At 36.8% G+C, this 14720-nt stretch overlaps 1 protein-coding gene across 1 annotated transcript; it reads left to right on the top strand.

Annotated features, from left to right (window-relative positions):
* Window positions 1-1723: 1723 nt before the first annotated feature.
* On the top strand, window positions 1724-7396 carry fastkd5 (FAST kinase domains 5). Its single transcript, XM_015044791.1, has 2 exons — window positions 1724-1840; window positions 3528-7396. Exon 2 carries the CDS (start codon window positions 3540-3542, stop codon window positions 5952-5954), a length of 2415 nt encoding a protein of 804 aa, XP_014900277.1. The 5' UTR covers window positions 1724-1840; window positions 3528-3539; the 3' UTR covers window positions 5955-7396.
* The last annotated feature ends 7324 nt before the right edge of the window (window positions 7397-14720 follow it).

The following is a 14720-nucleotide window of genomic DNA, read 5'->3' as shown; positions in this document are numbered from 1 at the left end:
TTTAATAAAGATATTTTTTTTTATATATAAAAATAAATATATATATATATATATATATATATATATATATATATATATATATATATATATATATATATACATACATTATTTTATTTTGGAATAAAATACTTTTTATTATTGAAATTTACCATCAAATTTCGCATCATGAGTTTTAGCTTGTACTTCAAACTCAATTTGCAAGCAAAACTTTATGTCACACTTAGATTTTAAATTATATTGAAGAGATAAATTAGATTTTAAATGTAATTTCTTGAAAAGAAATTACATAATTTTAAATTATAAAGTCACCAGAAAACAATATAAAATGTATTACTGATCTCAAAAGTGTTCACACAAAGCTTTCCTGTGATTTAAAACAAGTCATTTACTTTTAGTGGTCTTGTGTTTATAGCTATCAACAATTAAAGTTAGTCTAATTAACTTGAAATGAATCACAGCTGATGGCAGGATTGTCTCATCATTGGCATCTTTTCATTAAAGGCATAGCAATGTGGACAAAATAATTTCATTGTACAAATATTCCAGAAAGGAAAAGGATACAAAGCAAAGTATTCACACAATGTACAGTTATAAAAGGCATCAATATTTGGGGGAAATGTATGGGGCACCAGAAACGATACTGAAATTTGATGTTTCCCTAAAAAATGCTACAAACCAGTCATGGAGGCTGCCACAAAGCCAAAAGCAAAAATTAAAAATAGCAGGGTTTTCTGTAATTACGGGCTGTGCTAGGCATGTTACAATTGTAATGTCTTCTAAAGCCCTATGGGAGATGTGATGAAACCAATCAGCCTTAATTCATAAGTGTTTAGCACATCATCAATGTGCCACATCAAAAGAATATCATGTGCATATTGAAACATGGAAATATAGCATCATGATCGGAAGTTAATTTTGTTTCGACTGAACTGCATGTTTTTGTCAGTTTGAATTAAAATTTTGAACAACTCTAAGTATTAACCAGTTTTGACCAAAATGTGCAAGGTTTTTGAATGGCCAAACAAAATCTGACAGAATGTTTGTGGTGTTTTCTAAGCAGGACTGAAGGCAGGAGATTGCCTCACAGTCTGACATATTTAGATTACTTATTCATGCAAGAGTGGACAATTATTGCCAAGCCAATATGTAATATTGTGGTAAAGAATACTGCATATTCTGCTTTTAATAAATAAATAAATAAATAAATAAATCTGTAACATATGGTGACTACTTTTATTTTATATTGACCAAAGTGGTTTAGCAGCATTTAGACTTGTATTCTAAAAGGAGTAAGAAACTGAAAATAAAAGCATTCCCCATAACAATTTATTAATTTAAGTTCAATAAATTTATTTATTTATTATTTTTTACAGTTTTTAAGTTTTAAAGCTTAAAAACTCAAGATCAATATTTTTAGTTTACATTCCTGAAATTGGATTTCTGTTTTCTGTTGTTTGAGCCTAACCGGCTGCCATAGGTCAAACGCTGTTCGGTTGAAAAGCAGAAGCTCTCCCCGTCCCATGAAGTGTTTTTCTTTCACAATAAAAGAACATTGACACAAAACGAAGTTCACTACAACTATTTCATTTTTTGAAATACATTTATCCGATGACTATGTGGTAAATAAATTGATCTACTTACATCTAAAAACATTATTGATGCCCATCGTGTGATTTACAACAGCTTATATTCTTTTATTTTGGAAATTAAATCCCACTATTTCCGGTTTGACTGTAACTCGTCTCAAATGGTAAAATGTGTCTTCTGTGCACAGTTCAATGAGGTTTTACGATGTCTTTCACTTTACGGTGTCTTTCACAGCTGGATTGAAGAGTAGAAGGTGAGTTAAGAAAATCCCTTATTACAAAATTAGATCATCTAAAGGTTAAGAACTTTGGCATGTTGGACTCAAAACAACAATGTTAAAACAGAGTCAAAACGAACTTTAGTCCCCGAAACACATGTAAGAATCGATTAGTATAGGGAAATGGAGAGCCTTACACGCTTAAAAAACAGTAAATGTGTGAGCATTTATTTGTGTTAATATACTTTTTTAGCGTAACTCATAGTAACTCATTTGTCACTAAAACGGCTTTTGTCGATAGTGGCAAGTTAAGCAATACAAATTATGTCACGGGCATTAATTTATTTTGCAGAGTAGTCGTTACAGCTTTCATATGTTTTAGTCAAAATAAAAATGATTATTCATGGCACTGCCTAGCTGCGTAATGTAGTATTTTCCTCAAAAGTCTCTGTATTATGCTGTAACATTAACTCCAGTTAATTAGTGGTGTTTTTTTCTCAGACTGATCGCTTTTAGCTTGTTTTGTATTTGGGCATCAATATGCACTGTCAAGTAGAAGTATTTTTACCCTTTTACTTTTCACCTTTTGTCATTTTACATCTTTAAGTTTTTATGTATTGTTGTGATCTTCTGTGATAGATCAAACCAAGGTATTACATATCTGTGAGATGGTTTAAAAGCTACTTTGTGAACACAAATCTGAGAAATGTGACATGAATTTATTTTCAGTCAGGACTGAATACATCAGCATCAGCTGCAGCTTTTGGAATATTTCTTTACCGGATCTGCACAACTAGAGACTAAATTCTTCATTGCAAAATAGCTCAAGCTCAGACAGGTGATATATAAATCATCTGTGAATATACATTTTTAAGTATTCAGATTTTAAGTTCAATTTAAAACTTTAAATAGTAATACAGTTTAATCTACCAGTCTATTGTACTTTTGGCTGTAGGTTTTGGTTTGTTGTCTTGCTGGAAGTCCATCCTTCTCTGCAAGTACATGTGTTGTTGCCACTTACAGGTTTTCTTCCAATTCGTTTGTTCCATCCATTTTACCATCAATTCTGAGCAATGTCCCATTCACTGCGGAGAGCATGAATGCGTCCTCACAGCTTGATGCTGCCTCTAGCTGGTTTCACTGGTGAGATTGTGTTTTCAGGATGTTGTGTAGTGTTAGTTTTCCATTATGTATAACATCATGTATAAGGATGCAAACAATTAACCGACTTACAATTAATTGTTGATTTATGGTTTCTTAGATTTTTAAAAATCTAATAAACAGTTAGATGGTTAGATTAACTAATCGATATGAAAGTAGTTCATATTGATTCACTAGGCCTTCCTTTGGTGTTGCAGTTTGCCTCCACTCATTCTGAAAGTAATTGGTTGCATATAATTTTATTTAGGGGTATCAGAGAAGAAGTGTTTGAATTAAAATACAACCTTTTTCAGATTTTGCTTTGCTAAAAAAAAAACAAAAAACAACCCCCAGAAATTTTCTTCCATTTCACAGTAATGCACTGCCTTGTATTCGTGTATCATGGGAAATCCTAATAAAATGTATTGCAAATTGTGGCAGTTACTACTAAATTCAACAACGTTCAAGGGGTGCAAATACTTATGTAAGGTACTGCAAACCGCTCCAGTTTGAATGCTTTCTATGCCTTTTTAACAGTATAATCTCAAGTTAACTGGATTTTCATGTGTTCAAATTGTTTCAGCGCGACACACTGATGGCCACACGTGTGCTGTGTCGGCGGGTCTGCTCCCTCCCTGGCTGGAGAAGAAGCCTCACCCAAGGTCAACACATTCACACCAAAACAAGGGAAGAGATAAGCGATCAGGAGGAAAACAAGAATGTGTCAGATGTTTCCTCCCAAAGTGGATACAAACTATTCTACAATCCTTCATCATATCATGTTGCAAGGACCTCTGCTAATTCTCCCTGTCAGATGGATAGCTCTGAAGAGGAGCAGTTCTTCAGTGCTTCCTTTTGGCAGCAGAGCAACCACTATAGCGTGAGTTGCTCACGGCACCTCTCAAGCTCCAAAAACACACTTCTTGATTTAGCTCTAAACAAAGCATCTGAAACCGAAGTGCCATCTGTGTCGTCCTACAACAGGAAGCCAGTCACACCAGATGTTAAAGTTGACACACGAGCCTTCCTTAAATGCAGACCAGAGTACGCTTCCCTGTCCCTTGACCTCACCCAGCGACCTCAACCAGTAGAATGGGTAGAATTGTTGCCACTCCTTCAAAAAGTGTCTGTTTTAAGGGGCAGGATGAAGCCAGCTGACGTGTTGCAGTTTCTCTTGGAGCTCAGCAAGTTGCACCCAGACAAGATGCCTCTGCTCCAAAGTGACCAGCGGTTTGTCATGCTTCTCCGATATTCTGTCGAGCACCTCCGTCTCTTCTCTGAGCTACAGCTGCTGGAGGTGTTACAATCATTTGTGTGGCTGGAGATACCCTCGTCCCACACTGTGCTCGAGGTGTACGAAGCCGAACTGAGCCGCCGGGCCAACCAACTGACACTACATCAGTTATTATTAGCTGCTGACTTGTGGCGCTGTATTAGGAGACAGGTGCCACAGTTCTTGCAGCGTCTCTTTGAGTCAGTTCATCTTTATTTGGGACAAGTAGGAGTCCCTGAGCTGGTGCATCTCCTTTACATAATAGGCGAAGGTAGGCACTGTCCAAAAGACTTGATTTATATTATACAGCCACTTATCATGCGTCATTTAGCACAAATGCATCCTGAGGAGGTTGGCGTTGTATGTCTGGGACTCTTTAAAGCCCAAACCTCACTTCCAGAGGGAGCAGTGTCTCGTATTGTTGATAAGGCAGTCTCTGTTGTGACTGAGATGGGTGACTTTGCAATGGTCAATGTGTTGAAATACCTGCGTTTCAGCTATCTTTTTCACAGGACATGGTTGGAAGCCATGGAAAGGGAAGTTCCTCAACGGGCTCATCGGATGGGAGTCCAGGGCCTGATGCATGTGACTTTAACTTGTTCAGCTCTTCATTATCGTAGTGATAGCATCCTGACTTCTATTGCAGAGAGAGTCCCCTCTCTTGTGCCACATTGCAGGAGTAAAGACTCAAGCAAACTCCTGTGGGCCTTTGCCACCTTAGGGTTCCTTCCAGCTCAGAATCAGAGTTTTTATCCGAGCCTGACAGATGCCCTTAGGCAGAGGAAAGCCGAGTTCCAGCAATACCCCGAACACCTTTTGACTGGTCTTCTAGGTTTGGCTTTTGTTTCTCAGTTTCCAGAGGATCTCGTTACATTAGCTCTAAGTCCTGAGTTTGTCCACTTAGCACTGAGAAACTCCAAGCTAGAGCTGAAAAAAGATTTGTTCACCTTGGATGCAGCTGTGGCTCTGGAGCTCCCTCAGTGGAAAGGCCCACGGTTGAGTGGCGAACTCAGAGAAGAGGTGGCGGAAATGCTGTGGACGTTCGCACAGTCGGACGTTTGCCTGAAACCAGAGGTTTTGGAGGCAGAATCGGCTCTTCAGGATCTTCTCGGAGGAGACAAATTCGTATGCAAAAGAATGATCATGCCGCATACTCGCTCCATCGATCTGGAAATACATCTGGACCCCAAAGGACAACCAATACCTGTGAACCTACTGTGCCCTAAGCAAAATCCCACAATGGTTCCTTCTTCCCAAAGCTGGGAGAAAATAAACTCAGGAGTAACGATCACAGACAACCTTTTAGCCCAACTAATAAAAGGCAAAAACTCCACTGAGCTTCCTCCAGCAACTATAGCAGCTTCCTCAGTTGGAGAGACACCACGCCAAAAGTTACCACCTGACGAAGATGGGAGAGTATTTGACTCGGTTCTAGATTTTACCAATGACATGATAGAAACCCTCACCAAACCCAGCCGCAACAACCGTACTCACCGGGACTCGGTTCGCCAAGACATTAAAGACTCAGTCAAAATTGCTGTCCAGATCTCAAACAGGAACCACTACTGCATACAGTCACAGCAGCTGCTGGGGCTTCATTCCATGAAGAGACGACACTTGAAAATTGCGGGATACAGGGTGGTAGAGCTGAGCCATTGGGAGTGGTTTTCAATGCTGAGGAAAAGCAGGGCACAGAAACTGGCATATCTACACTGCAAAATCTATGACGGTCTGTAAGGATTCAGAAACCTCTAGAAAATTCATGTTGAACAGTGTTGCAAAAAATGTCCTGCGTTCTGTTGCATCCTGAAATCTTGAGTATTGTGCAAAGTACAGAAACATCCACCAAGTAGATAATTTAGTTCTTCTGTTTGTTTTGTATGTGCAATGGATTTTCAAACTGTATTCACATCTAGAATGGAAGGTTATTTGATTATTATACAATAGGACCATTAAAACAATTAACTTTATTTTTATACCTTTACTGTGACATAAATCCTATACAAACATTTAGCAAAAGAAATGGGGAAAGAAATGTTAAAATTAAAAGAGTTGTCTGATTTCCTAAGGGCACATACCCTTAAGGTAATAAATTAAATGCCCATTTTAATTCAAAAACGGTAAGTATTCTGTTTTTCATTGCAATCTTTTGCAAAAATTAGATCATGAATCCATCTTTTTGTGGGCAGTCCTCTTTAGGTGGGCAATTTTGCTTGGACTCCTTGTTATGCTGGGCAAAAAGAGAGAAAACTTGTGTAACTTGATCTTCTGGACAAATAACTGAGGGCTTTAAATTAAAACAAACTAGTATTTGTCACTTTACATAAAGTAATTTCCTTCATTTTAACAAAACCAATTTCATCTGGAAAAAAGTAACCCCATACCATGATCTGTTGGTGCAGATTATTTTTATTACTTAACATACCAGAATTGTGGCCCAGAAATATATGTTTGCTTTCATCAAATCATAACCCTTTAGAATATTTTATTTAGGGCTGGATGTTTTCTTTGGAAGAAAAGGCATCTGTTTTGAAACCCTGCCCCTTAGTCTAGACATACAAACAAAACGGGGGTTGTTATTGTATTAACAACATAGTCAGTATTTTTTTGAATGTTGCTCCTAGGCTCTTTGCAGTCTCACAGAACGGCGTCCATGCTGTTGCTTCACCACTTTTGGAGACGTGTGTGGTTTTTGATTTCTCCGTTGTCCCACATCTTTTCATGGTACTGCAGACTGTTCTCACTGTGCCATACTGCCATGGAATTTATTTAGTATTTTTCTACTAACTGAATCTGCTAGATGACTTTCTCCCAGCTGTGGCTTTAGCCTAAAGACACATTCTGAAAAATCTGCCAGGACACTTAAGCTATAGGTGTGAACGCAAGAAAACTGATTGTTAAAATTGATTCAAAAGGTGCATATTTGTTCTGGGATCTGCACACCAGTTGCTTTTGTTATTTGAATTATACAGAATAAAAATCATATTCAAGGTGTAAAATGTTTTAATCTAATGGAGACATTTTTTTTTTTACACCACAAACCCCTGACAGTTTGATGAGTTGTCCTTACTTATGAGGTCCACTTGAAAAATGTTTCATAATGATTTATTTCTTTGCTATTTCAAATCTGCATTCCACCCTTGTGAAAATATGCAAATTAAATATGATTTAACTGCTCACTCTGTGTCAGTACTGTGGTTGCCACCATTTAACGTGGGTCTTACAAAACATCATTTTTATCATTTTTAAGAGGAATTTCAGGTAAGATACCTCTAACGCAAATGTCTTATGAATATGAAGATTTTGAAACATTATCTGATGTTATTTTCATGTGCAGGCTCCTGTTGAATTGAAATTAAAACTGGAGGTAAATATAAAAGAACAGGTTCATAAAATGTACTAATTTGTAAAAGCTCATACTACTAAATAGCTGAGGAGAAAATCTGAAGGGTTAAATAAATTGAGGTGTATTAAAAGTGAGAAAAAAAAATGAAATAACCACATAGATACCATAATTGGGTATTTCCATTTGCAACAGTATTTAGATTATGTGGTAAGAAAAAAAAATATTTTACTACAATCTTTGCCTGTCACATTAAAGTAAGACTTTTCAGTAGATGTTCTCAGAAGTGGTCATTGATGATGAAAAGCAGGACAGAAGTTGTCATCTGCAAAATCTCAGAGTGTATAATGACTTAAGTTATTGAAGGAAACTTTATTGCACATTTCTGAAGGTCTTTTTCACTCTGAAAATTCTGCGCATGTGAAAAATACACAAACATCTGTTAGTAAAGTATGTATTAGGTAGATACTTTGATCACTTAAGGATTGATGTTATGAACTTAAATATTTTTAAATAAGTTTTATAGGTATTGTTTGCTCTGTGCGTTGAAAAAGGCACCTAAATATGATGAATTTCAGTACTTCTGTAGTATTAGTTATTGTAGCTGATACATTTAATCAGACTTTTGCATTTAAGATTGATACAGCAGGTCATTTTAAAAAGAAGAAGACAACAATGCAAAATGCTTCATGGTCACCAGACTTAACTAGAAAAAAGTGAACAAAAAGAGATCTTGTTGAATAAAAGAGAAACTTTAAAAATACTGGAAATCACTTTTATTTAAGTGATTTCTGAGGGAAATAAACATTTAATGCAGATTTTTGTATGCACATTTAAAGTTTTTGCACACGACTTTACCAAGGACACCAAAAATAATGGAAGGAGTTTTTGCTTTCTATTTGACTCAAAGTCAGTATTTCTGACATTCTGTTAACTTCAATTGCTTGTGCAAAACGTTATTTACCAATACAATGCAAACTGGGCATTGCTTAAAATCTCATTGACGGTGTCTCGGCGTACCAAGCGACAGACTGGTCACAGCTCCACTGATCCGGGAAAATGCATTCTATCACAGTAGAAAAGAACTGATCCTCTCGCTGAGTTGACCTCCCTCAGCTTTTGGCAGATGACTTTAATCTGGAGGTCATCTGCCTGTCTGTCTTTTTCCCACTCCACCACATGGAAATTTAGTGTGTCCCCCCCCTTTCTCATGCATCATTTTTGAGGTGGAAAGAAAACACAGGAATAGATTTCTTCTTGAACTTTATGAAGATTTTACTTTTTGTATTTGTATAGCAGTGAAGTGCTACAATTGCTGAATAATTGTAGGTGACTCAGATGTTTTTTTTTTTTTTTTTACAGAAAAAATAGCCATGTCTGAAGCTGCTTTGAAACCATTTGATTCAGAATTTATAGTATATTTTCAGAGCGTACGTGACAACTGAAATGATTTGCAGGTGCTGAGGCAGGTGCTGTTTTGTTTTTGTCCTCATTTGGAAGCTGTGATGAATCTCGGATAAAGAGCACACAGTTGTGGTGGTCTCCCTAAATTTTATACCTTCTCCATTTCCCTTTATGCCACTGACAGCGGTGCCTTTGATCATCTTGTTGGCTGTTTTTATAATATGGGAAAACAAAAGTAGCTTCAAGGTTTCCTGTCAGAGACAAATGTCCAAAATAAAAATAAAAACAATGAGCAGGAAGAATTCATTTTGAAATTATTTCTTGTCAGGCACAATTAGTTTCTTTAGAAATGGTAAAGGGAATCACCTGAGCTGAAACGAAAACACCTTAGAGCTGCTGACACTGGAATTGATTGTCAAATTGTCTCTTTCTTCAAACTAATCAGTCAGTCTTATAAAGCACTTTTCACAAGGACACATAAAAGTGCTTTGAACATATACAAACAAATAAGCATACCAAATAAATTAGCTAAACGAGGCTAAGCTGAGGAGTTAGCCTTGTTTAGCTAACTCATCATCAAAACAATTGTGCTGATGAGGAGTATGAGACACTGTAAGACAAAGATCCTAAGAGGCATGTGTTATAAAATACTGATGTATGTGTTAAAATACTATCAAATAGTAAAAATTCAACAAAATAAAAAAATAAAAAAAAGAAAACAAAAATCTGAACGTTTCAAATTAACCTGGCCCTATGGAGAGGCATCATGTGCCTATCGAAAGAAACCCAAGAACACTTGTTGAAAGTCATTAACATCTGTCAGCATTGACAAGTTTACAAAATCATTTATCCTGTGAATAACAAAGAGATCCGTTATCCACAAATGGAGATTGAATAGTATTAAACCTATACTATTCATAAATTATACTATTCATAAATTGGGATAAATTTATCCCAATTTATCTTGGGATAAATTCCCAAGACCATGGCAATAACTTATCCAGGAAGTCACCCAGGAACCTAGAACAACGCCTAAAGCACTGTCAGGTTAACTTGCTTTAGACAAGGTCAGACCTCATGATTCACCAATAAGGTCATCTCATTTCCCCGCATAAAAACATTCTGATGATCCAAAGACTTTCAAGCAAATATTTAGTGGACAAGAAAAGCAGATTTGTTGCAAGCATCTTGCTGAAAATTATGGAATCAAATTCTGGTCTCTAGCAGAAAATCTTTCATAAATATACCAGGCTCTTAGTTCATAACCCTATTTGGTTTAGGACAGTGGTTCAAAGTACACCAACAAGTGTAAGTCTAAATAGCTTAGAAAGAGCCCCAAAAATTCTGGTTTTGGAAAAGCTAGTCACGATCCATGCTTAAGTCTGAGTGAAATATTGTGGTATGAGCTTATGTGTGAACCATATGGTTTATGTTTTTAGTCTTACCAAAATATATTTCTTGTAGTTGATTTAGGAAATATAATAAATAAGTGGGACTAACACCTTTAACAGATCATTAAATGCTCCTTAAAATCAGTTCTAAAAACACACACATTAACCTTAAAGCGACTTTTCCTCTTTCCGGGCTTCATCTACGGTCAAGTGGCTAAAATAAGTTACTTCCTTATTATGTGCATGTTTAATCATAGTCTATATCTTTCCTGAATATTGCAGTCTGTGTGCATAAAAGAGCAGTAGAAACTAGAAGTGGAGGGGAAAAAAAATCAACTCCCCATCTGTCCTCATTTTGTGGGAAAGCTTGATAACCCCCAGGGGGTGCAGCAAAAGAGGCTTCTCAATTCCTCCTACCTAATCAGGATGAAGGAGCAGAAATTTTAGTTGGTTTGATGTGCTATGACTGAATGCTGCCAGCAGAGGGAGATGTTTACCTAGAGAACGTCTCATATCGAAGCTTAATGACTGCTTGTGTAGTTCACATTAGTTTGCTTTGTAGCATGTTCACCGCTGCTACGAAGCTTATCTGCTGTTATGCAGTTTTAGCTTTAGGATAACACACCGAAAGAAAATTGACACATTTTTTGTGTGAAAAATATGTTTACAACTTTGATTAATTGCAACACTAATCAAAGTTAAAACAGGAACATACTCAAGGGCATGAGGTGCATTTTGATAAGGCTGAAGGAAGTCGGTGAATAACTCTGATATTCTTCACAGATCTGAGGAACTACAAAAGAGAAGTCAAATTTGAACACTTTCAAGTCACTGCCTCCCCTGCAGCTACAAATTTCACAGTTCTGGCTTTGCAGAAAGCATGCTTTTGAAGTTGAGAAGATTTAATTTCTCATTTGGCATCATCATTCTATGGATTCAACTGCAACTCATTGCATTGTCGAACTTGTTATCTGTCAAAAAAAGATGTTTGTGTTTTCGGGTTGATGTTGCAGACAAAGCTCAGTGAAAACGGTCTTTCTGTGGCAGAACAACAATTTGCAAAATTCGTAAGAGAAGAATTCTCAAACTTTTTATTACAATTATCACCTCAGGAAATCATGAGGTTTCCAAGTTCCACCATATTTAAAATCAACATGTTGCTTGCGCCAAAGCACAAACTTTTTATGGTTTTCTTTGAGTAATCTCACCAATCTTTCACAAAGATCCGATGTGTGCAGTGCAAAACAAATAGTTGTCTTCTCTATGATAGCAACATTTCTGCTGTAAACACGCTCTACTTGAGCTTTAGTTCTCTGCCGCTCCTCCAATGTTAACATGACTTATGTTCAAAAGCCTGCGATACTGTTTTATGACCCAACGCCGCCCTAAACATCTTCACAACTCTATTCCTGCTGGGTTTGTCACATTCATTGGGATGGATTTTATCTTGGAGTAAAGAGTAAAATTTGTAAAATATATTTTTAAATCATTTATCATTTTCCTTCATATACAGTCCCTAGTCCCACAGCTGTCAAAGTCATGTCATATGCATACCCAAACAATCTAAAATGATTCTCTTGGACCTTACATCCATTAGCATAAACAAAGAATCTTAATGCTGATAAGATAAAAAAAAAAACAAGAACACAAACTGTATTCTCAGTAATATAATAAACAAGAAGGTAAACACTCTCACGTTTGCTTCTTTTTCAAAGATATTAACTTTCTGTAAATAGCATAAGAAAAAAAGGTGAATTATTATTGAGCTCATCATCAGCCTTTTTTTCACCCAATCATGACCAGTAATTCACCGGTTAATACAGGAGTCACTTGTGAAGTGAATGCTCTCTCAGTAATCCCCATCTTATTTGCATTTCAATTCTTCCGCTTTTCTCTGGCCTGAAGCTAATCCATCGCAGCCTGAATGTCCCCTGTAAGCCGACATCAACAGTTCTTTAGTCCTCTCAACGTGAGGACTTCTACTTTCTGTCCGGTGTTATTCATTTACTGTGTTGGATAAACAGACAAATCCCAATGTGCATGTCCCTGTCAACTTCACCGAAAAAAAAAAAAAAAAAAAAAAAAAAAAATTGTAATGAGTAATAAGTAAATTGGCTAATGCTCCCAAAATTAGGGGACTTATGAAGTATTTCACATTTTCCACATGTTGAGCTTGTGGTTTTTTTTTTGTTTTTTTTTTCTCAGTGCCCCTTTCTTTCCGAAATACCCAGCGGCATTCATTGTGAGTGTGGATCCTCGCCTTTAAGATTCCAACCACACAGACAGAGCTTAAGCAACTGCTCTGGGGGAAATGACTGATAGGGAGCCTTCCCATTCAGCTCTTGTTTTAGCTGGTATTGATAGACTTGAAGGAAACTTAACTTCGGGCTCTGGTACTTGGTTTATCATTTGTCAGGGGATAAACTGCTTTGCCTCGGGAGCTCAGTGGATTTGTCCTGAACCGGATTATTACTGTATCATTTGTCCTAATAAAAACTAAGGAGAATGTTATTTTTATTGACTGCTGTTCACACTCACACAAAAAGAAAATAACCGTTACTCCAGCGAGATTTAAGCCAATTAGAAATACTTTCACACCTTGGGGTTTATCATCATGCTGAAGCCATAAATTTCTATGTATTTTTGCAGGATTTTCTTTTTTTTTGCGACACACCAACAAAATATACTGCATAAGTGGGAAGTTGAAGGAAAATGACAAATTCAGTTTTATTTAAAAATCTGAGGTGTTCATTAGTATGCAGTCCCCTTTACTCTGATGCCCTTAAATTGAGTCCTGGGCAACCAGCAGCATTTGGAATTCAACTAATAAGTAAATCGATTCCACCTTTGCGTAAATGAAAACTACAAATCTACAAACACATCCTGACCGAGCGTGATCTCATGCCAACCAACGAGAGGATTAATCAGAGAAGCAGGGGAGAGAGACTTGTGGCCTCTCTGGAGGAGTTGCAGAGATCCACTTTTACTCTTGTATCTCACAAGTCTGACCTGTTTTTCTACTTATTAATGATTTACGTCAAAGAAGATACATTTATTGAAATGGTCCAGTCAAAGTTTAGACCTAAATCTAGTAGATGATCTGTGGAAAGAGCTGGCAACTGACATATATGGATTGGTTGTGCGCCATTCAACTTAGCATGAGTGTTTTTGCAAGGAATTTGCAAGAGTCTTAGTTTCTGGATTTGCAAACTAGTCAAGACACACAACACAACACTTGGCCCATTTAATGCAGTAAAAGGTAAAAGGTGCTAAAAAGCCACTCAAAGTCATTGATAGACACTTTTAGTAGTATATGATATAATTTTACTTCAATTTGACAATTACATACATGCCTTTGATATAAAATGCTTTTAAAATACATCAACTTCTGTGGTTGTGATGCAACAAAATATGAAAGACTTCAAAGGGCCGTGAATACTTTTACAGAAACTGCATCCTCTTGTACGACAGCTGCAGTTTTGACCCACAAAGAAATCCATCACAACTTTAAGGAGCATCAAAGAAACCACAGTGGCAGCTTTGCAATCTAGTTTAAAAGTTCAGCAGAAGTTGCCTTTGCAAGGAGGGAGCCACAATAACCAAAAGCATATGTTGTCATAATTAGAATGTCCCCTCAATCGCACAACGGGGACTATTTTTAGGAAGCTGCTAATAGACAAACATACTGAGAGCCACAGCTCTGTGTTTTCAATCTAATTAGCATTATGTGTCCTCCTCTCTGTGTGAGATATTTTCAAATTGACACTTGTGCAGGCGGGAGTGTTGCATAACGACAATGCTGTCCCTGTACACTCATCACTTGGTCCCACAGATCATTACAGCTCAGAATAGGACTGATGGAACATGGAGAAACAAAATGACACTGAACAGCACTATCACTGCATCGCACTGCACTCTGCTGTGGCTTCCAGACAAGGGTCATGCCTTTGCAACAATGCCTAATCATGAACATTCTGTCGGGGCAGATCGAAAGGGATTTCAAGGTCAGTTCGGGTGTGTTGCACAGAGAGCTCTGCACAATGTAAAGTCTTTTATGCTCAGCTAAATCTCGTAAATCTTGGAACATTGTCTCTGGTAAAGCAATAGCAAGGGAACAGATGGAATTTGCTTTGCTATGAAATTCAAATTTCCATCCCACACACACATGACTCAAAAGAAAAGTGCAGATTTTAAGCTGTAGTGTGTGAAGCTGATGCAAGACAAATGGGTGGCTGTCATTTAATGGTGTGTGTGTGTGTGTCTATGTGTCTATATATATATATATATATATATATATATATATATATATATATATATATATATATATATATATATATATATATATATATATATATATATATATAT

Source organism: Poecilia latipinna, unplaced genomic scaffold, assembly GCF_001443285.1.
Source record: "Poecilia latipinna isolate Pla-1442-1.1 unplaced genomic scaffold, P_latipinna-1.0 Scaffold37, whole genome shotgun sequence".
Taxonomy (NCBI): Eukaryota; Metazoa; Chordata; class Actinopteri; order Cyprinodontiformes; family Poeciliidae; genus Poecilia; species Poecilia latipinna.
The sequence above is the reverse complement of the archived record's forward strand: the minus strand, read 5'-3'. Positions and strand labels throughout refer to the sequence as shown.

Coding starts and splice junctions, on each gene's coding strand:
- fastkd5 (XM_015044791.1), top strand. CDS start 3,540: ATGGCCACACGTGTGCTGTGTCGGCGGGTCTGCTCCCTCCCTGGCTGG.